The sequence below is a fragment of the Gambusia affinis genome, linkage group LG08 (genome assembly GCF_019740435.1).
Source record: "Gambusia affinis linkage group LG08, SWU_Gaff_1.0, whole genome shotgun sequence".
In the NCBI taxonomy this organism is placed as follows: domain Eukaryota; kingdom Metazoa; phylum Chordata; class Actinopteri; order Cyprinodontiformes; family Poeciliidae; genus Gambusia; species Gambusia affinis.
In genome coordinates this window covers 22,401,771-22,425,474 of record NC_057875.1, presented here as the reverse complement: position 1 = coordinate 22,425,474, position 23,704 = coordinate 22,401,771, and the positions used below count along the sequence as shown (strand labels likewise).

General features: G+C 41.3%; 1 protein-coding gene across 2 annotated transcripts in view; it reads right to left on the bottom strand.

Moving 5' to 3' along the window:
• Positions 1–23,704, bottom strand: part of kcnq1.2 (potassium voltage-gated channel, KQT-like subfamily, member 1.2) — a 201,288-nt gene that overhangs the window by 44,178 nt on the left and 133,406 nt on the right. The window contains exon 19 of one of the 2 annotated variants that reach the window (XM_044124889.1): positions 21,439–21,694. The exons of the other annotated variant lie outside the window; for it this stretch is intronic. Within the exon in view, the coding sequence (XP_043980824.1) occupies positions 21,542–21,694 (153 nt within the window). The 3' untranslated portion in view covers positions 21,439–21,541. Of the gene's footprint in view, positions 1–21,438; positions 21,695–23,704 lie in introns of those variants that run through there. 2 annotated transcript variants of the gene reach the window in all.

The following is a 23,704-nucleotide window of genomic DNA, read 5'->3' as shown; positions in this document are numbered from 1 at the left end:
AAAACCCCAACAACCATCCCTTTCATTACATTTAATTCAGAGGAAACTACTTTTTTAATATTTTTACCAAGATAAGTTATCACATGTATGCAGCCCTGCTTGGCTAACAGGGCAATACTTATTCAGTCCATAATAATATCTATCGTAATCAATTGTCTTCAAAAGTTCCCTTGGGTGTAAATTAATGTCAGCAGTGGAGTGCAAAGATAATTTCAGAGGCTCAAATGTAAAAGAAAAACAGGCAACCAGCAGCTACCATTAGTGCTGTGAGATTTATTACTGGCACAGCTTAAATATATATTAGATTTTAAATATAGACCAATTTCAAATCAATGGACATTTGAGGTCTGAGGCATAGATGTTTAATAATAACGTCCAACACTCTACAGGTTGGTTTCTTTAATCAAACTAATCAAACTGTGAACAACAGAAACAGCAGAGCAATGAAGCAGCACGGAATATGGGCTTTTTTTATATTTTTATTTAAACATTTAAAACGAGGGTCACTGGTGAGAAAGGCCTTTTAAATCCAGAGAAACCACCTTCTGGATTTTATGAACCTGGATCACAGCAGACAGGTCAGGGATGAAGTTGTGGCAAGATGGGGATTAATCGGAGAAATTGCACAGAGGCCAACGACAGCGCTAAAGTGTCCATGCTGGGGAACAGTAGCTAAGGGAAACGGAAACTTCCAGATCACTAATTAGTAGCTTCTAGAAAGTATGACCAACATGAAAAACATAGAAAAAAAAAATATGCTAGAACTGACTTTTAGGGGTACCAATAAATGTGACTGATTATTCATAATCAGTGATTATGTCTTAACATGGGATGTTCCTGCACTAAATGCGCTTCATTAAAATCTGCAGAGATTTTAAGAGTAAGATTTTACTCATCACCACCAGCAAATTTGACCTTGTATGTGGAAGCTAGTTACAATAAAAGCTGAATTTTGTATGCATGCGTATTTACACACACAGATAGCACAAATATTCATTAATACATAAAGATACACAGGAAAAAAAAGAGAAAAAAAATACCCACAGACACATAAACTAACCCAGAATCTCTTGTTCTCTTCGCCTCTCTGTCTCCCCCCGTTTGTCTGTCACAGTCAGCAGGACTCTAATCTACTGATTGTGAACGCCTAACAAGCTCTTCTTTGTTTTTGCACCAGTAAATTCTGCCAAAACAAAAAAACAAAACAAAACAAAAAAAGCAAAAAATAAAAAGATAACCCAACAAAGCCTTGGCTAAAATGACGCGCACTCATTACCATCATCACAGAGGATAATTAGTAAAAGAGGGTGAAAATAATGTTGCCATCGATCAAAACAAAGGCCGTGGGGGGAGACGCAACTGGTGAAAGGATGGAGGGGAGCAAAAGAGTCAGGACTCAGCAGAATAGGGGCCATGGGAACTCTGAGTCAGGCATAGTCATGCTCCGAGTGCAGCAATGTGTTTGGCTGCCTGGTGGGATATCTGAATGCATGTAGGCACATTTCCCCCATTGTCTTTGAATGTTTAAGCAAGCCAGGCAGGTAAAAGTTCACGCTCATGAGACTTGTACTATTTTGAGTCAACGGAAACCCCAAGATTGACTAAGTTTCGCTGTGGCTTTACGCTTTCTGAAAATAAGAGAAAGACAAACATGATTAGGGAAAGTTGGTTAGATTTAAAATGCATTTTACCACAGTTGTAAATATATATATATATATATCTTTTCTTTTTTTTTTTTTTTCCCTGTGTAAACAGTCTAGAGACAATCAGACGTTAACACTAATGCCTGAAATGTTTGTTTGTTAGTCTGAACTCGTTTGGCTCGAACGGTGCACTCACTGGTCGGTTTCTTGGCTTTGTCTGCTGGAAAGAGTAATTGTACCAGCCTCGAGTGTTTTTACGAGGTGTATTGGTGTTTTCCATCAAGCCGCAATTACTGGGCTTTGTTGGCCACGGCAAATCCTCCTGAGAGAGCCGTGAATGGAGCAAGGCCGCGCCGCCCGGTACTGGCAGAAACGGGCAATGTATTGATATGCAAAGCACAGACGTGTTGGTATGCAAACATAGGTGGAGTCAACATCTATACAGGCTGGTCCAAAGGAAAAAATAAAAGCCTGCAGATCTCATGCAAATAAGGGCCAGACTGTTGCAGCAAATGAGCAAAGTGAGATCAGGTCCCGTGAGAACGTTTCTGCGTGGCTCTCTGGTGTGGAGCTGGACACTCGAAACGGTCGGGTCATGAAGACGGACTTGAAAGGGAGCTAGGAGTTAATCATTTCAGCGCCTGGTGGATAAATGTCTGCAATGCTTATGGTTGTTATCCTCCTTACTAATTATTCCTGAAATCTTTGCCAGGCTAGTTGGTTTTATACTATCTACAAAATAATTCCAGTTATTTTGGCTTTTTTTTTTTTTTTTTTAAATCTTACCATGTGGCCTCCTTTCTTCAATGTGTTACATGAGAAAACGTTAGAGGACGTTTACTACACCTTGCAGAATCGTTCTTTTGAAAGTCGACAAAGTTCAATGTCTTTTCTTTGGATTTATTTTTAAGATACAAACACAGAAGAGTTTCAAAATGGAAGCAAAAGCATAGATTGGTTTCCATAAAATGTTTTTCAAATGAAACTGAGAACGCGTATTTTATTGTTTGGTTAGCTGATGTCAATAAATATATAGAACAAGCCGAAAGCGTAATATCGCCGTTTCCTGTGAAAACTCTATGCGGAGGCGCATCGAGGGCCGTTGAGGAGCCTTTCGAGTGTCTAGCGCAGCACGAGTTGAACCGTTCTGAGCGTCGAGCGCGTCCAACGTGTCCGAGGCTCAACATAGACTTTAAATGTAAACCAGACGTGCCTGAGGCTCAAAATGAGTTTAGTGTGAGCGAGCCAAAAGAACGGTTTTAAACGGCTTCATGAGTAGGGTAGAGTAGGAGCTTCTTAAAGAGACAGGGGCGTTAAATTCTTAAGTCAAATTTCTTTTAAGTCATGTTTGATATATACAGGATTTTAGTAACAACTGCAGGGAACAAAGTTACTTGATTGCGCTATAAAAATGCAAATAATACCATCCCCCTTTAAACATCTTATCTTTATTAGGTATTGAAGCTGATTAGATGATTTGGAAAACATAAATGCATCAGAAAAGAGAAAAAACAGAAGAAATCCAAAGGGTGGGAAATGTTTTTCCACAGCAAAGTACTGTGTTACCACTCAACCCCCTTCGGCTCTATGGACGAGGGATAAATTGCTTTGTTTTGATCGGCTGTTGTGAGAAAGTGGAAGTAAAAAATGACAAACTGCTGAAGACACAGGAAAACACCAAACAAATCTGAGGACGCGTCCAAATTGTTTGGATGTAAGAAGTACACAAACACAGTGTCTTTCTCTTTGCACACAAACTCAAGACCGACTGAAAGAAGACTGCCAGATGGGAAGAGAGCAGACAGCAACATTCAGCAGAGACGGCTGATTCTTGGCTTCAGCCATTTAGAGCTGAACCTTTCCAGTCACTTTAGATTTGGGACATTTGGCCCCAAGAAGATGGGCTGAACTATGGGAAAATCTTCACATGCGAGTGCAAAAGCGTGGGAAAATGCAGTCCCATGTTCCCACACTATTAATCTCCAATTTCATGGCGGAGGTTTAAAATGTCTTTAACTTTGATGCAGCATCTCAAGCGGCTTTAACTTCTGCTACACAAGACTGAACACTGAAGGCAGAGAGGCCCGAGAATTAAAGTCTTGCTCAATGAAGCAGACTTGGAAGGAAATTGATTCACAGCGTAGACTTTTTAAAAGCTGTTCCACGAGCAGAACTTGACACACATATTCACACTTTTTTTTTTTTTTTGTAAACTTTTGTGTGGAAATTGTGTGACAACAACTTCCCCCAAAATGTGGTGAAAAAAAAACAACAAAAAAACAAAGTCTGTTATCAGACTACTATTGTGACATAAAGTTGTTCCTGCCTCTGCACGAGTCGTGCAACAGACTGCGTTTGCTATCTCTCCTCCTCGAGGTCAGTCAAACAGTATCTTGCGATGCAGAAAAACACACGTGTGTGATTGCACGTCCAAATACAACAATGACTCACTCATCTTTTGACAGAGATTTAGCAGATCTGCTCCAACTGCGCTGCATGTGGATTCAATTTTAGGCTCCTAACGTAGCACGCATTAAACACCATGCTGTGAACTGGATGAGTGGGTTTACATGAAGGCGTGCGTGCGTGTGTGTGTGTGTGTGTGTATGCGTACAGAAATTTGTGCGTGTCTGGCACAGGAGACCATTAATAAGAGATTGGGAGAGTGACCCTGCGGGTTGTTGAGAGAGTCAGCGCGCTGTGCCTTGAAAGACGCACGCATACACACATATGGGTGTATGATTATTCAGTCACGGGTCTGTTTGAGTCCGTGAGTGTATCTTACAGTGTGTAAGTGCGTATCATGATAACCGCCACCCCCTCATTAACTCCATCGTGACTGGAAACAATCAGCCACTCTGCCCGAGTTGTAGGGCAGACTCAAGAATTGCAGACCTAAAATTAGAGAAGCCTCGATCACCACAGCCTGACTGGCCACAGATTACACCCAGCTTTCCAAACATGCAACATAATCTCAGAAACCAAAAACAAAATAGCTTTTGCACCACTTAAGCCATAATTGTTTAATGCCTGGAGGTTACGTTTGTTGATTGGCATATATGATATTTAGTTTAAGACAAAGATCTTATAGGATCTTATAGGTTCTTATCTCAGAAGGGTGTCCACCAAATGCCTATCTTTGGATTTATGTGAACACTGTCAGGAGAGTACCAGCTACCATAGAGCCTCCGGTTGGCCTCAATGGCGCTCTGACAATTGGTCAGGTGTCTCAGGTAGAGGAGGATGGAGAAACACTGCGTAGGAATGCTGCCAACATCATCCGAGAACGTCTTCCAGTGAATTACTCCGATTCAGGACTTGTTAGAGTGAAGTATGTCTCTTGATCGACCTGTGGTTGCATCTGTGTTTCACCTGAAAAGGTGAAGGAGGTAACTAGGAAGAGGCAAATCTGGTAGCTGCAGATTCTTCAGGTTATGCTCTGGTATGTTTTAGCTACAAATGTTTGTAGTTCCTGTAGTTCTTTGCCAACTGTGAGTCAGAAATTCACTCATCATGACTCTGATTGGATGAAATGTCAACACCCAGGAAGGCTCCTCCGTCTCAACAACACACTCCAGGTCCTCTCAGTATGATCTGGTTATGTGGAGCGCGGTTGAAGATGTCTCAGATTAGATGGATCATAATCGGACACCTAAACCAATTCAAGGAACTCTTTTCAGTGTGGATGAGTATGAACATTTCAACCAACTGAATCCAGGATCTGGGTCTCTTGGACAAAATCCATGCTGTGTGACATAATCCTGGGTCAAAAGGTAGATGGATTAATGAAACAAGTTCTTCGGCTTTTTTGGTTGCTGATCACCTGAGCTACTTGACCACTTCAGACTGGAACCAGTCCAGTTCTGATTCTCAAAGAAGACATCAGGATGCATGACACTGACTCCTATTTTTATACGAATTAATGCAATGAGCATTTCATTCATTTATTAATTAGCTTCATCGATTTCATTACATGATGAAAAGCACTTTGAACTGCCTTGTTGCTGAAATGTGCTACGCAAATAAACTTCAACGATTGATCGATTAATTCAACAAAGTGTGTTTTGCAGAAATGTTTGAGTGCAATTTATGACAATTACCGTCATTATTTAAAACCAATGTTTAAGTAACACACAGAGCTAGTAACTATCATGGGGTTAGTTTTCCATTACTTCTGAACAATTCTCTGAACAGTTTAATAAGGACTAAGTTTATTATTGGTAGTCAAACTGGCTAATTTCACTTCAGTTCAGCTGGTGTTTTTAGTTTCAAGTTACTAAAAAGTCATATAAAGGCACTGGATGTACGAACAAAAAGATCCAATTTAAACCCAGTTTCGTATTAGCCACTTCATTCCACAAGTCCAACAAATTAATCGCAGTCAGATGAAGATTGTTAGTGATACCTGAGACCCAAACTTAGACTCTGAGTTGAGTCGAGCCTGAGTCTAGTTCAAGTTCTGATCTTTAATTTTAAAATCCTCTCATGCAAAATAAATAAAGGCAGAGAAAATACACACGTGTGTATTTAGGAAACAGATTATGATGTGGCTATGATAGAAACGAGGCGGTTTTAAAATACACAGCTTTCATTCACACAGCTGGTAACTATTTGTTTATAAGGCCTTATGAAATATCCAGTCTGGAACCTCAGAGAAGCAGAGACGTTCAAAGAACATGAGTATTGTGAGATGTGACCAGTGCTGGCTAAATTACCATTTTAACTCCAGGGTGAAGTCCATGTTGGGTTTCTAGGCAATTAATTGTTTTAGGGGAGGTAGTTAAAAGATTTTAATTGAGAACATTAAAAGAGAACAACTGTGGGTTTTCTCTTATTCTGTTAGGCGCACTGCTTCGAAAGCAGTTTAAAAAACACAACGCGTAATCTTCACCGCTGAGAGGAGAGTAGGTAAAAAAGAAAAAGAAAAAACAGAGAAGAGGGTGAAAAGGGAGTGAAGAGAGAGCAACTGAAACCAGAAGACAAAATTGTGTGTTAGGTCCACGCCTGCAGGGCATTGTATTTACTTTTAGCACAGAACGTGCTTTGAGGGAGTAGAGCTCATTGGATGTGATGACATAATGACTTCTGACATGCAACAAATACTATCTGTCATCATGGGGCTGGGAAGATAAGTACGCAAAGCAGGTAAGCCGGAAAGTTGCCATCAAATCCATCGACAGCCAAGCAAGTCTCGATTAGTCCAACGTTAGAGAACACAAAGTGTTCAAGCCATCTATTCAAGACATTGGTGATTATTGACATAACGGATGTGGTGGTGTGTTGATGCGAATGATGGAACTAAACCAGAAGTTAATTTTGAAGGTAATTTCTTGTCAAGATACCTGTGTTGAGGTATCCTGTGTTGAGGTATCCTAGATGATATTTTAGGTATAGCATTAGCGTTGACCCCTTCTTCAACTATAATACTACAGGAAGGGGTTGATACAGAGCAATGTTGAGTTTCGCTGAAGAGTGCCAGACTCAAGGTCATCACAAACACATTAATCATGGTATCGCCAAAACTGGTGCTTAGCCTAAGAGCCACAATTGCCAGGGTCTACCACACCAGAAAGTACCCAAGAATCAGACTGTGAAAAGATGATCCAGAAACAGTTCTGCACATAATAGCAGGGTGTAAGACACAGGCAGCTTACATGGGACACCATGACAAAGTGGCAGCAAAAGTGAATGTGAGGATTGCTCTGAGACTGAACTGGAATTCCCCTAGTCAAAGTTGGGCCGTGCCATGGAGAATGACAGGACACAAATGGTGTGGAGTGTGTAGATCGGTGGCCTCAAACTGCAGTCCTCAAGGACGAGAGTCCTTCAGCTTTTAGATGCGTCACTTGTACACACTTGAATTAAATGGGGAAACTGCCTCGCTATCATGCATCATGCAGAGCTATAGAGCTAAAGAGCCAATATTAGAGCCAGGGGTGCTGAAGCAGAGAGAAATCTCAAAGTTGCAGGGAAACCGGCCCTTGAAGACTGAGTTGGATCCAGACAGACGATCTGGACATTTTTGTTTTGAGTAAAAGCTACAGAAGAAGATGGTAGTGACTGACATCTGACTTTAATGACGGTGCTATTGAGTCCGTGTATTGATGCCACACATTCAGTGTTAATGAAACCAGGCTGGATAGACGGCAATAATACAAGTAGCATTAGTACACATACTTGGTAATGATCATCTCAGCCATAAAACAAAATAGAACGTCCAGATAGGTTGAGGTAGATTCTCAATTAAACAAGACATGGCGACTATGAGTGGACTTTTTCTCTAGATAACTCACCTCACACCGAAAACAAATTTGCCAATGCTGATTGTGGGTTGGGAGTTCCCATCCAATAGTGCAAACTATCACACTAATAGGAGTGTGAATCTTTTGTCAATCCCATAAATTGTTGAGTAGATATTTATTCTAAACTAGAAATTCCCAATTCATGACCAGAAGTGAAGAAGCCCATTGGATGATTGGTGAAAAGTCTTTAAGACACACGAGAAGGCGTAAAGTTTCCTTAGGTACATCCAGAGAGGTTTCTAAAGACACCCTACATCCAAAAGGTAATGTCAGTCATTGACATATTGAAAAATGTTTGCTTTCTGTGGGAAAGACTCAGACAACCTGACATAAAAGTTCTTTAGAGATTCAATCAAACACCCTGGAGTTCCTCAAGATTAAGGTTTTGTCTGTTCTCACTGTAAATTCATACAAGTCTAAGAAGCTACTAAACTAACAAAGCTGAAGTTGAAGCATTTAAGCTTGACACCCTTCATCCTGCAGATGAGTAATTAAATATTGTCCTTGAGAAAATTCTTGCCATCCGAAGGTGATTTGAGGGTGTGTGTGATCTAACTTGAGCAGGCCCAACAGGTTTATTGGAGAATCGGTTTTGAAGCGAGAAGTCAAAACGAGGAGTGTATTTTTTACTCAACTTCCTTCGTTTTGAATATAAAATTTTGCAATTGACCAAAGAAATTTTTGTTTGCGACATAAAAAGCGGTCCTGTCTGAACACAGAGGGAAACAAGCAAACCTTAGTGCTATTGAGTTAGCATTTCTTTTTACATGCAAACATAGAGATTTGTGAGGCAAATTCCACAAATCATCCTGGATCCCAATTTCCTCTTATTTCACTGCGATCCATGCAGCCCTTTGTTTACAATCCTAACCCTAAAGCTTCAATGCAACTTCCACCAAATGAGAAACGACCAATCAGTTTGGAGAGAAGAGAGTCTGCCATTTCTTTGTGTACTCATATCACTTGTGTTGCTGGGATAAGAAAAACATTAGCTGGTTCAAGAAAGAGAAAAGAGTAATTTGTCAGATTATTAATGGTGCTACAAGCCTTCAAGTTTATGATGGCGATGCTAGTTGTTCAGAAATCTGCCTTGTTAGCAAGATGAAGCAAAGGCTCATGTTGCGAAGATAAAAGATAGTCTATAGATCTGCATTCTTTAGACAACAGTTCACTCCCTCATTGCCTTAACACCTATAAAACACTTCCTTTCACTTATGAGGTTTCCACACTGTTCCAAAGAGACCATTGTTAAGACTTTAAACAGATGATCAAATATGATAGCTCGCCTCCTTTATGAACGTGTTCGCTCAGATTCCAGTTTCAGTGCTGTAAAAGTTATGCGTCAGTAGAAATTACTGTGAATTTATGGCGTCTGTATGTTTTAGTGTGACGCTGTAAAATCTCAGGGCAGACGCTCAGAGGTTAGTGCTGCATACGACAGACTGTATTCTGGCTGACTGGATGGGGCTGGACAATCCCAAGGACACCAATACACACACACACACACACACACATACGCCCACACGCAAACTCACACATGTAACCTCATTTAACACCTGCATTCCCACAGTAGTCAAAAGCGGCAGTCAAAACCCAACCCCCCTCCTGACTCAATCTGAAAAGGGAGGAAAGGAGTAAAGTTTGTGTGGGAGGTGGGGCGGGGAGAGAGAAGCCAGTGATTTAAACTCCTCTCCCGTGGCGGGGAATGAGCTGGAAGGGCCCGGAGAGGAGACGGGAATCCAGAGCAAGCTGGGGGTTGAGTGATGGAGAAACAGGGGAGGCAGAAAAAAAAAAGGGAGCAGAGTAATCTAGTTGAGGCAGTAGGTGAGCAAAGTGTGCCGATACTAAGGTGCTCTTGACACAAAGATTCACATAAACATTCACAAAGTTCCCACAATCTCAGTTTGAACAAAACTAGGCGAGCGAGAACGCACACACAGCTACACACACCGAGTTCAACATGTTCTTGAGTGCCTCTCCTGCCCTCTTCTGTCCACGATGCTCTTCATCTTTCCTCCTGTTGCAACATCCTGCCGGGCGAGGCGGGCCGGCGAGCAGTGACACGCGATGACTAAATTGATCCCTTTATGACCTAATGATGAAGCCAACTGAGACGATCTTAGACGTCAAGACAACAGACACTCTGTCCAGCAGTGACTTGAAAGAATGACCTCTTGGTCACGGATGAACGCGTTTCAACATTTCAACCGCTGTGAGTCCTCCAGGCTGCTGAGCTTCAAAAGTTTGCGTTTGTTGGCTTTGCATGCACATGCTGAAGTTGTGAAACTTCATATCATGATCATTTTTTTTGCTTCATTTCTCTTCACAAAGTTTACAAATCGACAGACTGGACATGGAGACCAATCTGGCACGAAAAAAACCTGCATGAATACAGAACGAGTGCTAAGGAAGCTATGAGTAGGTAATCCTTCCTGACAGGACAGTGACAGACAATAACAGAAATAAAGCTGGTGTTGAGAGAGAGAGAGAGAGAGAGAGAGAGAGAGAGAGAGAGAGCTACGTGGGACAAAATGGGAGATAACAAGAATAAAAGTCAGCAAAAAGCAAAGTTGTTTAGTCAGAATGTCACAGCTTAAAAGCTCTCCAGTTGAAATATGCTAAGACATTCAACATGTGGTCATCAGTGATTAATATGGAAACAATGTACATTGCCTGGCCAAGAATCATTTTCGTCACCTTCCTCAAATAATGACCTCATTTTTGGTCAAAAGTGATTTTATCAGCGTGCTGTGGTAGCGTAGGGCCTGGAGCCGCCGTCGCAGGTTCGACTCCCGGACCGAGCGACATTTGCTGCATGTCTTCCCCCCATACTTTCATATAAGGGACACTAGAGCCCACAAAAAGACCCCCTGGAGGGGAAAAAAATAAAAAAAAAGATTCTGTCAAAAAAAAGAAAAATCACCACCGTTTTTTTTTTTTCCATAAGATGCTTTAGGTAAAAACAAAAACACAAGCCATTATTTTAGGAATGTGACGATCTTTAACTGGATTTAACTGGACTTGGACTGGTCTGTCACAAAATAGATGCGTCATATGTAACAGCCAAACATTTGCAACCCTCGCTGCACTTCCTCTAGATCTTGATGAATCTCCTCTCGCGCCGTCTGTGTCCGGTGCTCAGGTGCGCTCTCAAAAGTGATCGAAGCCTCAAAGGATGCGTGGAGAGACAGGGGTCAGTCCAGAGCACTGAGCACAAAGTGTGTCAAACAGAAACCATCCTACAGGCTAAAATGTGTAAATGGCATGTGAAGCATTCTCAATTTATCCGCTTTTCAAATATAAGTGCTGCTAAAGAAAATTTAGACATCTGTTCTGTTTCTGTGATGCCCAGAACTGTGGCAAAAAAACCAAAGAGGAACAGGAAGGTGTCGGGTCATTTTAAGTTTTAAAGCAATGAGTTTACCTTAAAATGACCCAACAGAGACCGTTCATGTTTGAATTATGTTATTTCAGTTTCATAATGTTGCGGCCAGTCTGATGAGGAACATCAGTGACGGTTCCTCTTACTCTTGGCGCTCTTACTCTGAGGTTAAAGCCGAGTTTTGCTTGTGAGGTAAACAAATACGTCAAAGAGTATTCACTCTGCTTGTGGGGAAACAAAAGTAAAGAATTTTTCCATCTGTTTGGTTGCTATCTTTCGACATACGAGTCAAGATTTCTACTCAGTGGTGATGATTTAGCCATCTAACTCAGGAATAAGAGTTTTAAAGAGTACCATCTGTGCTTCTTAGATATTATTTGGGATGGATCCTAACCAGAAAGGTCCCAATATTTAGGTAATTCATGCAAGTTGCTTTTGAAACTCAGATCAGTAGTAGAGCTTTCTGGCCCTCCAAACTTAAATTTCTTGAAATTTTATGACATGATCAAGCAAAAAACCCCCCCCTAAATTCAATGAGGATTTTGAAAGTTTAAAGCATTATATTTTTAAACCAACCATTACCAAGCACAGAATAACAGTGGCTTATGTCAAGATATGTAGCGAGCTTGATAAATTGATCCAAAAGCCTAACGTATTTATTTTCATGTGAACTTTTGATGGCACTGGGAACATGGTACCCACCACATCTGATGACTTCAAATCAAGTTCCAGCTGGTCTTTATAATGTAATGTGATATTTGGTAAACAAGAGTGCAGAAAAGAGGTTTTGGCCTTCCTTAATTCAGCTTGTTCATTATTAATTCAATTCCGCTGCTTCACCTCTGTGTAAACTCATGCCACAGCCTGGTATCAAATCGCATTATCTCCCTGGCTTTGGTCAAGTTTGCTCTTTCGTTCTGGGTATAAATGAAGAGAAATAGCCTTAGTCAGCTTGGCCTTCTCCTTCATTCTTGTCCCTGTCTGAAGTTCACTGCAACCTTTTATCTCCTCTTCTTCTTATCAGGCCGGCTTTAGCTTGGAGTCTTTCAGCCTCCCTTATCCTTCTCAGTAATGGTGGAGACATACAGTATCATATCGAGACCTCCAGACTTTCCTCTGTCTCTCATCCCATCGTTGTCTGCTTGTCTTTATCTATCTTTGTCCAACAGAGTTCTGACCTGCTTTGGGAACGAGAGGCAGTCCATCATCGCAACTGACCTTCTGGAATGATGGATGTGTTTTGGATACTCCTGTTGCATTTTTCTTCCATGAAAATCTATAGTTGATGGATTGAGTCCATCAGTGAAAAGCTGACATAAATGTCACTTCTTCCACCATAGCAAGGCTGAAATTGATTGTGGGGGAAATATCCCAGTAGAGATTCCTGTGTCTGTAGGTGCGTTTCCATTAACCATAAAACTGCGCAACTGGAAAATGACAAATAAATAAATTAACTTGAACGGTAACGCGGCAATTTGAAAAAAAAACAAAAAAACAACAAAACTCTTGTTCTTCGAGAGAAAAAAAGAAAAAAAGTTTTTGTGCTAAGATGAGGTGGTTTTTTCTACCACTACTAAATATACCTACCACTTCCTGTTGTCATGAGGAAGACAACAGGAAATGGTAACTTCCTGTTGTCATAAGGAAGAAAACAGGAAATGGTAACTTCCTGTTGTCATAAGGAAGAAAACAGGAAGTGGTAGGAGGATGATGGTTTCTTTTTGGGGGTTTTTTTTGTTCTCACAGCAGTAAACAAAAAGTCACGCGTGTTGAATCCTGAGCTCTTCCAATTTCTTCAAAGCGCTGTGTACGTGGCCAATGGGTTTGTCGCTCCAACGCCTCAACAAGACGCTTACATCCGTCTCTGCCATGATTTTTAACGACTCACTGTGTGAACACGCTTTTTCATATGTGACCGTAATTTCATTTTGTTTTTAAGGGAAACACTGCAAATGCGAGTTTTGTCAACATTAGCAGAAAATCAACAAATATTTGCGTTTAGACTTGTAACGAAAACACAGCTGGTGCCACTGTGCTAAAATGATCGGGAACATCTGTAGGAGAAGTACAAAGCGGACAGAAAAGGGCTACTCTGCTGCAACAAAGGTGCTTTAGTGCATCAGTCATGAGTAATCAAACCCAATAATAAATCCCCGTCATCCACAGGAGCCAATTGGAATAACTCAAACGTTTGAACAGCAGTTGCTTTGCCACAGAAAATATGTGACCGTACAAACGGGAGTAACTTAACCCCTGGTGGAGGCCATTTGCTTTCTGGCACTTTATTTATGGCACGGGTAAATGATATCCCCATAAAGACACAACTTGGGTGACCTTGTTCTTAATAGCTACCGTTCAATACAACGGTAAATATCCAGCTCCCCCGAGTGCAACGTCCATTCACAAGCTAAAAACCCAGCGGCAGCTCTCTGATTGCACGCACTGCACCAAGCTCGACTAGGCGAGCCTTGTGCTCTGTTTGGATCACAAAGTTAATTACCTACAACCGAAAGGTGTGCCGCTTTAATTGTACTTCAGGGAAATGCAAAGCCCACAGATTTAGAAAAGCACACATTTCCATAAAATGATTAGTCATTTGCCAAGAATAAAAGCCCACTATGGAATACAGATAAGCCCATTAAATATCCCGCAAAACGCTCGGGGTATTTAAGCAAACAGAAACTTGGCCCGGACGGATCAAGTTGGGTGAACGCACATAACACGATTTACCTTGGGTTCCTTTAACCTCCACCGCTGCCTGAGGGATGTGTCTGGGCATGGATTATCACAGGGCCAATATCTAAACCCCAAGACGCCCAATCAAATATTTACACAGTCATAAACACGCCTGCATTAGTAACAGTTAGCTCAAATCATAATATACCAGGGAGCTCGTCTGCTATATCTCGACACCCTCAGCCCTAATAAAGTCTACAGCGTTTTCTTTCTTTGGTCTCAATATAAAGGGAGTCGGTTCGACACACAGAGGCCTGAGGTTTGAGAATAAGCCAACATTTTCTGCTGATGCATCAAGAAAAGGTGAATCCAGTGGACTTTGTTGATCCACTGGCCTCTCTGTGACAACCAACAAAGTTACATTTTCTTTCCCCGGTCAAAACTGAAGGCCGAGACTTTTACTACTACCAAAACAAAACAAAATGAAATAAAAAACTCTTGGTGAAATAACATGTTCTTTGTGCATGTAGAACAAACCTCTACACATGACAAGGTTCGTCAAGGGCAACACTTTGAAAGGTGACAGTTTAAAAACAGCTTTTTATTTTATAAATAAAGTTACATTTCACTATGTTTTACCATTGGAGTCGTTCTGTATGTGTTGTCTGTTCCTGATAACGTGTATCTTACAGTTAATGCTGTAAACCAGGGATGTCGGGTTCTTATACACCGAGGACCGACCTTGTTCTATGTTTACTGACACATACTGCTATGATACATTTATATGTCTGGGGTAAAGCCAGGTCATTATGATATGACAACAAACATTATGATTTTGTATCGTTTTCAATTTCACATTTTTGGTTCTAGAACATCAAACTTGTCAACATGTACATCTGATCTTATGTACCGTCATTGAAGCATAGAACAGGACAGAGTAGTGTTCTGCATTTCAGCATCAAAATCTTTTGTTTTTTTTGTTAAGTGTATTGTATTTGTTACTGTGTTCATATATTTACGCACTTTTATTTTATTTTTTTCATGTCTTTTACCTTTTGTCTGGGAACTGCAAGTACAAATTCAGCCTTCTTATGCACAGAAATGCTAGTAATATGCATTGTCCCTGTAATAAGTAAATAAAATAAAGTTACATACCCCAGCTTTAACCAGCAGCTGCCTTTTAACATGTGATTGTGTCATCAGACACCTTTATGCAGATGTTCATCGCCTTTTACTTGTCAAATACATTTACACGTACTTAGACGTCAATCGTCGTTTTCTTTCAAAGATTAGCCCAGAGATTTGTGGCCGATCGTAGTTTATCATATTGTTTTCTTAAATAAAAAAATTAAAATAATAATAAAATTGCAAGGAGACCATTTGGACTTCAACAAGGATTAACCTTGAAGGTCCTTGTGTAACAAACCTGATATTCAGCTCTTACAAAAACAACCGTATGTAAGAACACGCACACACACTTTTACACACACACACGCCCACGCACACACACTTTTACACACACACCCCTACACACACACACTACCCATTACGAGTTCCCCAGGTACCAGCTTGGTTTAACAGTGGTGACATTTGCACTTGAGGCCCCGGGGGTAATTTAAACATGTTGGCATTGTTCACAGCTCTTTTATTGTTTCACGCAGTAGACTGAGATTGAGTAACACTTAAAAGTAAGGTGGCACCAGAGCCTTTTAGCACTGTGTAATAGCAAGAATGTGGGTCCCAATAAAACACGGGCTCCGGTTCCATGAACTATACGCTGACCCTTGCGTAACCTGTTCAAGCACGCTTACGCCTCAGCGTTGATAATGAACTGGTTGATGAAGTAGTATATTAGTGGTGAGATCCAACTAAAAGTGGCTCGGGCATTTGGCCAAGACGGTAAAATATATGACCTGAAATATCTCACAGGGCCCTGTGAAAGTTGAGCAATTAAAATAGAAACGTAGCGGGGGCATTTACAGCCAAAGAGCTGGCCCGCTGCAGGAACGAGAGAGATGCCAGCAGAAACTGGGAGCGGGACTGATGACAAGAGACAGTGGCAAGGAGCTGGATGATTTAGATACTGCGAGTGAGACTACAGGCCTGTAATCCTGCAGGCAGAGAAACAGACAGACACAGGGGAAATAAGAAGGGCACCCTCGAGGAACGACAGACCAAGAGCCACAGAAGAAAAAGAGAGGATAGCATAGCAGGCCAATCAACAGAGTGAGAGAGAGAGAGAGAGAGACAAAAAAACACGAAAGAAGAAAAGCAAAGACCGAGGGATGGAAAGAGAGCAGCCAGACATGCAGGCAGACTGTCCGTCTCTGGTTTGTGGGAATGCGGTAAAGACACAGTAGTAGGCAGGGTCCCGGCTCTGAAATTAGAGAGTGGCGCTAAGAGAGGGGAGCCAGAGCCAAAGGCCGTCTGGGAGCTGCCAGGGGCTGCATCCCCAGCGCACAGCCGAAACATGATTTACTGCCAGGCTCCACTACAAACGGCGCCCTGCTTGTGGGCGCGCTATCTAGCTCGTAGCGGCACGCCACGGCGCTGTTTTGCTTGCTATCTGGTTCACAAAGCTCCAAAGGCACCACATCAACTGTGGGAAATGTCGATGTGAGGAAGACCGAGTTCAGCCAAAAATAGCGCCTCAAGGTAACCACAAAGGGGGTTGTGGCATTGGTATGTTTATGTTGCGACATTAAAAAGATCAAACCCAAACTCTAGGTGTTTGTCGGGCTGTAAATCACACAACTCAGATGAAAATCATTTTTGCTGCTGTGGAAATATGTCAACTTGCCCTTTCTTGTCTTCGCAAGGTAACATTTCATATGGGCAGTATACATGAAGCTGTGTGTATGAATAAGTAACCTTTTTAAACACCATAAATATGTCTCTGGGCTACACAAAACATGTTCGTTAAATTTTTTACACAAAGTAATTTTTAGAAAATAAGATTTTAGTCTGGTCAGTCTGAGCTGTTTTGGGGCCTCTTGTCACTTTAAATCTAAATAAATTGCAAATGGCCAAGATCCCCATTTCAACGTTTACCCTCGCACATGAAAATGGCTGCAAACAGAGATGTGCAATTGTACAACTGTACATCTTTGAAGAGGTGGGTTTCTGGATGGGAAGTCAAAGACAAAACACTTGAAATTTTCCAGCAGCCATTGTACAGCTCTTACAGCGGGAAAACAAGCTGACCAAACCCGCTGGAGCTCCGCTGGGGTTGCTAGGAGATGGGTTGGGCTTAACTGGGGTTGCTAGGAGATGGGTTGGGCTTAACTGGGGTTGCTAGGAGATGGGTTGGGCTTAACTGGGGTTGCTAGGAGATGGGTTGGGCTTAACTGGGGTTGCTAGGAGATGGGTCGGGCTTAACGGCGTTTTAGAAACGCCCCAAAAAATATGAACTCATTGCCTAAAATGGCTGGGTGGTTTTTTGATCACTTGGAGTTTTTTTTCTTTTCTTTTTTTAGAAGCAGTTGAGACAAAAATGGAGGCCTAAAAATGTGCAATATGTACATTTTGCTTAATAGGGCTCATTTAAGTTGACACTAATTGTGAAAACAAATGTCTCTGTAACCCTTTGTTGTCTGATCCCATAATGACTCAATAAAGTATAGGAATGTTTCAAGACTGTATTTTATTTTGGAGATGCTACATTCCAAAACATGATGAGGATTCATTTCCAATTAAGTGACTAGGATCAAAAACTAAGACTAAAATCTGCAAACCTTATGTAATATTTCAGTTTTTCTATCTTTACACTCTTAAACCAAAATTTCACAATGGTGCTGACGCATGTGCCCTGGCAAAGAGATCACTATTGCAAAAAAAAAAAGTATAAATAATCAAAGAAATAAGCTTCATCAGCAAATGAGAACACAACCAGCTGCATGCTGGGTTACTGGTTACTGTGCCTCTGAGCCAGGCACAGAAATCCAGAGAGTTGCTTTCTCAACTACAAGTAAGAATTTCACCCAAACCAGCCAAAAGCATGGATAATCTGTGTTCCAGGATTTCTCTTTGTGAGTGTGTGCATGTGTGTGCTTCCTTCGCCAAGTTTCCTCTCTTTGTTTAGACCAGTCTGGCCAGTCCAGCTCCCTGCTGAGCTCCTATTGGCCAAACACACATATCTCAAAACACTGGAAAACAACAGAAAGGATTCTCTCAGGGACGAGGAGTGCTGGGAAGAGGAGTAAATGGGAGTTCAGGAAAGAACAAACAAGTGTCCAGACACAAAAGCAAGCGCAGGGAACGGCAGGTGATGACATAATGATTACTGGAGGAGCATCTATAACCCAAAGCTGGGTTGCATTGGGGCAAATGACGAAATTGGTAGTTTTCCTGTCAATTCTTGTCTTTTGCAAGTGGCTTTGTAAAGACACACACAAAAAAAGAATTGGTTTAATTTGTCAAATTGTGAATCTTGAACAGCTACGCTTCTGACTCCCTATCTCGGGTAGCTGTGCTGAGGTGCTAATGCTACATTGTTTGTAAACAGGAAGTGACAGGGTTGCAGTAAATTTCAGACTTTATAAGTCAAGTCGAGTTTTAATGCCTTGAATATGTTACACATGACTTTGTTCATTTGTGATTTTTGGAGCTGGTAAAGAAGTCGACAGCTGTTACACACAAGCTACCGAACCGTAATGCCTTCAGACATAATCAGTGAGCTTTACAATTGTGATTAATTACATCCTCGTACTGAAAGAAGACTCCCGTAAATTTAAACTCCACCGTGACATGAAAGCTGGCAGATTTGATTTTGCTTCAACTGCAATAAACTGGTTTTACGACCAGAATCTTTTTTTTCTTCTTCTTCTTCTTTTTAACAGATTACATTCAGGGCTGCATGTCAAATGATAAATCACTTCCAGTATGGCTTTGCTCGCCCCAATCATGGGCCATGTAGTGTCACAGCCTAACAAAACATGAACACCGGAACAAGAACTGCAACACAGAGAGGTCATTTCTCAAAAACATGAAAAAAAAAACTGATTTCACAGATGGTCTCTCTCCAATCTGACTGAGCTCGGGTTGTTTTTCATAGATGAATGGGTTAATATTTCAGATATGCAACACAGGTGAACGGGTGACTTGCAGAAGTCTGAAAGACTTATAAATATGGGAGCTTCCACATAAACCAGGGAGTCAAACTCATTTTATTGTGTCGTTTGATCAAGATCATGAATGTGCCGGCAGTAAGAGAATGAATTGATAAAACCCATTAATAAGCTGTTTAAAATATTAACGTCGAACATCTTGTCACGATTAAATATTTAAGCGTGTAACTGCTGCCTTGAAAGTTTTCTTTATGCGTCTCTCTAAAGTTTAGGAGGCCACATGCAAAGTTAGAAACAGAAATATTCTGACAAATTTTTTTTATTTTTTTATTACTTCATTCTCTTTATGAAGAATGAACTTGATGGACGTGTTAGGAATTAGTCATTTGTTTGCGCTGATCTTGCTGCAGCTAGCATTTAAACTGAAATTGAAAACAGAACTTATTTGGAGGCCTTAAATCCCCATGCGGGCTCCTAAACAGATTTCAAGGACAAATTTACACATTAGTTCATTTTACACCGGCTTGAGGAAGAAATGAGGAGCAGCCGGTCAGGCAGGTTAATGTTTGTGTGTGACGCCATTTCTATGCGAGCCTGGACATCCAGTTGCAAATTTTAATGTGTGTGTGTGTGTTTGGGGGGGGGAAGGGGGGGTTCCTGGCTGTTTACAACACCAGACCCTTGTCTTGAAAGCTCTGCTACAAACCAGTCTAAACACACACACACACACACACGCACGCATGCACACACACACGCTGCCCCCCTCGAAGCCATGCTTTCAGAGACGAGGGGCCCTAAACGCCTCACAGACTCCTAACAAACACAGCTCTCAATGTCGGCCCGCAAGTATTTGCAGTATTTGGCCTTGCTGTAATTTACAACATACTTACCTAATTGAGATGCTATTAAGGTCAGAGCGTGGATTGTTCTGCGTCTGCCTCATGACTACTTCACATGATATAAGTGTGACATACGCAGCGCAGCATAAATGTCCTAATACAGCAGAGTGGAGTTAAACACACAGTGAGAGTGATCTATGGTCAGCGCAGTGTACTTAGAGAAACATAAATAATGACTGATGTCTTGAGCGGAGACGTGCCTTGGGGGCACGTTGCTGAATGTTTTTGCTGAAAGCTGCTGACAGTGTCTCACACTCACACACACACACACACACAAATGTATAGGATCTTGATGAGGTAATCATGAAAACAAGTACTGTATTAAATGTAGGTGAATGAATTTTGTCCGGATTTGTTTTTGTTGGACATCATTTTCACACACTTTTCAAATTTAACCCCGTATGTAGCTGAAGTCTGCAGGAGGACAAAGAAGTGGCTAGGAGCTAGAGAGTCACCCACCCAAACATCCCTCCTCCCAAATCTGAAGTTTTTAAATCGGCAAGTCCAAGTCAGGTCTCTTATCACTGAGATGTAACAATCTTTGCACTTGTGGAAAAAACGTGGCTCTGAAATAAGCAGATTTGTACTCATTATTGACAAGGGCAAAGAAATTGTTTTGTGAATTGTCTGTCTGTTGGTTTGCTTGGTTATTAGTAAGACCTGCTAAACGACTTATCACACATTTCTGCAATTAATTCCTAAACCGGCTTTTTACCAAGTCAGTATCTGCCAAATCATACTTTATTACATCAACTTGTCCAGGGATTGCAGGTGGAAATTAGCTTTTTATTTCTTTTGCACGTCTCCTTTTGAATGGTTAATCAAATGTTGTACATAATCTCTGTATAAACAAACAGTATAATATCAGATTCATCCTTTAAAGTTTGAACAATGCTGACTTATGACTTATTCCGACCTTTGAATTGTTTTATCTATACGCCTAACATGTTAAAATTACATTGAAAGGTTTGGTTTATTTTAAACTGAGGTATCACATTCCACCCCATGGAACCAGAAACATGTGTTGCTGTACAAAGAAAAATTTGTAGATAAAGGGTTAAAAGACGTTATGTCCAAATCTGTAAAAAAAAACAAAACAAACATAAACGATCCAAAGAGGAAAAATATTTTAATTGAAAGATCCTTAAGTGTCTTTCTAATGACTTAGGTACCGCATGTCAGTCCCTTGGTTCACCAAATTGTTAAAACAAAAACCCCCAAAAACCACTGGCTCTAAAACGAAAGGTTTATGAGTTATAGTTGTTAAAAAAAAACTGATTTTGATCAGTGTACTAATCTTCAAACATAATTGAACTAATCAAGCAACTGCAGTTCAATAAGTCAAATTCCATCCACTAACAAATTTCTACTTTTAATTTGGACAGTAGATCAAAATGTCCCAGTTATGTTTCGTCTTTTTTACTAACAGATGCAAATTTTAGTCAATACATGTTTCAGCATTTGTCAACACAGCTTGAACTGGACCATAACCACGAAAACAAGTAAATTATTGTTACATATGTTTGCATTTTACAACTTGAACTTGATGTTTGACCCAAGCGGCGGAGTATTTTCACCTCCCTCCTCCCTGAAAGGCGGCGCTGACGCCCAGGCCGCACTGGCCACTGTCTGAGCTCGTCATTGGGGCATTTTTCATCGAGTGGGCCTGACAGAAAGATAAGATGCTGTCGCGGGGCGTCATCCATCTTTGTTTCCAAGTTACTCTCTGAGAATTCAATCACAAGAGTGTGGGGTTAGACACACTGGTGATTAATCAACTGCTTGTTCATGTGGGTGTGAGTGTGTGTGGGCGCGTATGTGTGTGTGTGTACAGATCTTCACAGGTCTTTGTCCGTGAGCGATAAATCAATGTCCGAGCCCGTACAGGACACAGAATGCCTTAACCCCTATCAGCCCGTACAAGATGAATTCATCTAGATTTGTCTCGCAGACAATACTTTGACAGCATAGCTACGCTATCTCCCTCAGCTGGAGCGCTAGGATGATGGTGAACCTGCAGGGTTATGAAGCAGAGGGAGCAGAGAGTGAGGATTTATCCTGAAGGAGGGAGCGGGAAACAAAAAAAAAAAGAAGAAGAAGAAAGCTGGCGGCCGACCAGGAATGAGACATGCATGGGAACACGACTTGTGTGCACAGAGACGTCAGCTCACAGTTTATGAATAATTCCTTGGACCTGTGGGAGAAATCCTATTTAAAAGCGAATCAACTGTGACGCGAAGGTTCTTCGCCTGGTGAGTGATTAGATTTACGTCTACGGGCAACTCGCGGAAGACGGTGTAGCTAAGAAGAGTGCAGAGCCATTTAAAGAATGCGCAGTCACAAAACGACAAAAGTGTCCCCCTGCGGGAGACTCTGGTGCAAACAGCGAGGGATAAAAGATGAAGATTAATGACATAACACGGCTCTGCTTTCATTATATCACTGTAGTTGTAATCAAATCGCTTTTAAATGACTTTGATTTCCTTAGAATTTATCACCCTGTTTAGTTCATGCAATTTATCTTTTGATGGTTGTTGTTTGAAAAAAGTGCTGCATCTGAATGCTGGGATTTTAAACAAACAGCATTTTAAACAGTAAAGCAAACAGTGAGTGAAACTGGTGATCACAAACTCTTCCTGCAGGCCAACGCTCCGGTCCTCTGACTGACGTTTGAAACTTTACGCCGTTTCAGCTTTTTCGCGTTCTGAAATTTAACTGGACCAGGATGAAACTCAATTGAGTATCTGCCTTATGACTGAATGACACATAAAGATACGCTGCTGGATGGAAATATCATCGGAGCGTCAACCTTTCCGTCTGTATGACACACCTATCATTGGGGGTGCTCTGGTGGCGTAGGGGATAGTACGACCCACATATGGAGGCCTCGAGTTCTCGACGCAGCGGTCGTGGGTTCGATTCCCGGACCCGGTGACATTTACCGCATGTCTTCCCTGCGTCTCCTTCCCCCTTTTCTGTCAGCCTACTGCCATATAAGGGACACTAGAGCCCACAAAAGACCCCGTGGTGTGAAAAAAAACAACAACAAAAACACACCTATCAAGCTAGACAGTGGGCTTTAGGTGGAACTGTGGAAACAAGATGAGTGAGTTGGTGGATAAAATAAAAAATAAAAAAAACTCCAGGTTTTCCAAAAATGCAATCTTCAAAAACCGAAGCTAAAGAATGAGATGAAACTTTGTGTTTCTTGTAGAATTGCAAGGATGACCAAACGGCTAAATGACTTCCAGTTGTTTCAAATAAAAAATTGAATGTCGCTTACCTCTGAAGCACCATTACAAAACCATATTTGGTAAAAGCACTTCCTTTTAAAATTATTCACAAATGCAACAGTCTCTCACATCCATTGACTATTGAATCACTTCTCACAAAATGTAAGTTTGAGTCTTTAGACTATTCAAACACTTTTGACATTCTGCCAACGAGAAATGCTTTTAATTTGAGCAATCAAATCAAATATTACTCCTTTGTTTGAGCAGAATGATGGAGGAAACATGAGATCCCACAGGGTGTGGATAGTCAGTCCTGCTGAACCGAGATTTCATTGGCTAAAAAAAAACAAACTTGAAGCTTGAAGTTTCAAGACTTGTCTATTAACAACATGCTGGTTTTGTCCACTTGTTTTTTAGAGTGTAGATGGAAACATGGGTCAATAGGTTCGTCCACCTGCTGCCCAAAGGGGAAAAGGAAGCCCCCCTCCCCCCACCTCGTCTCT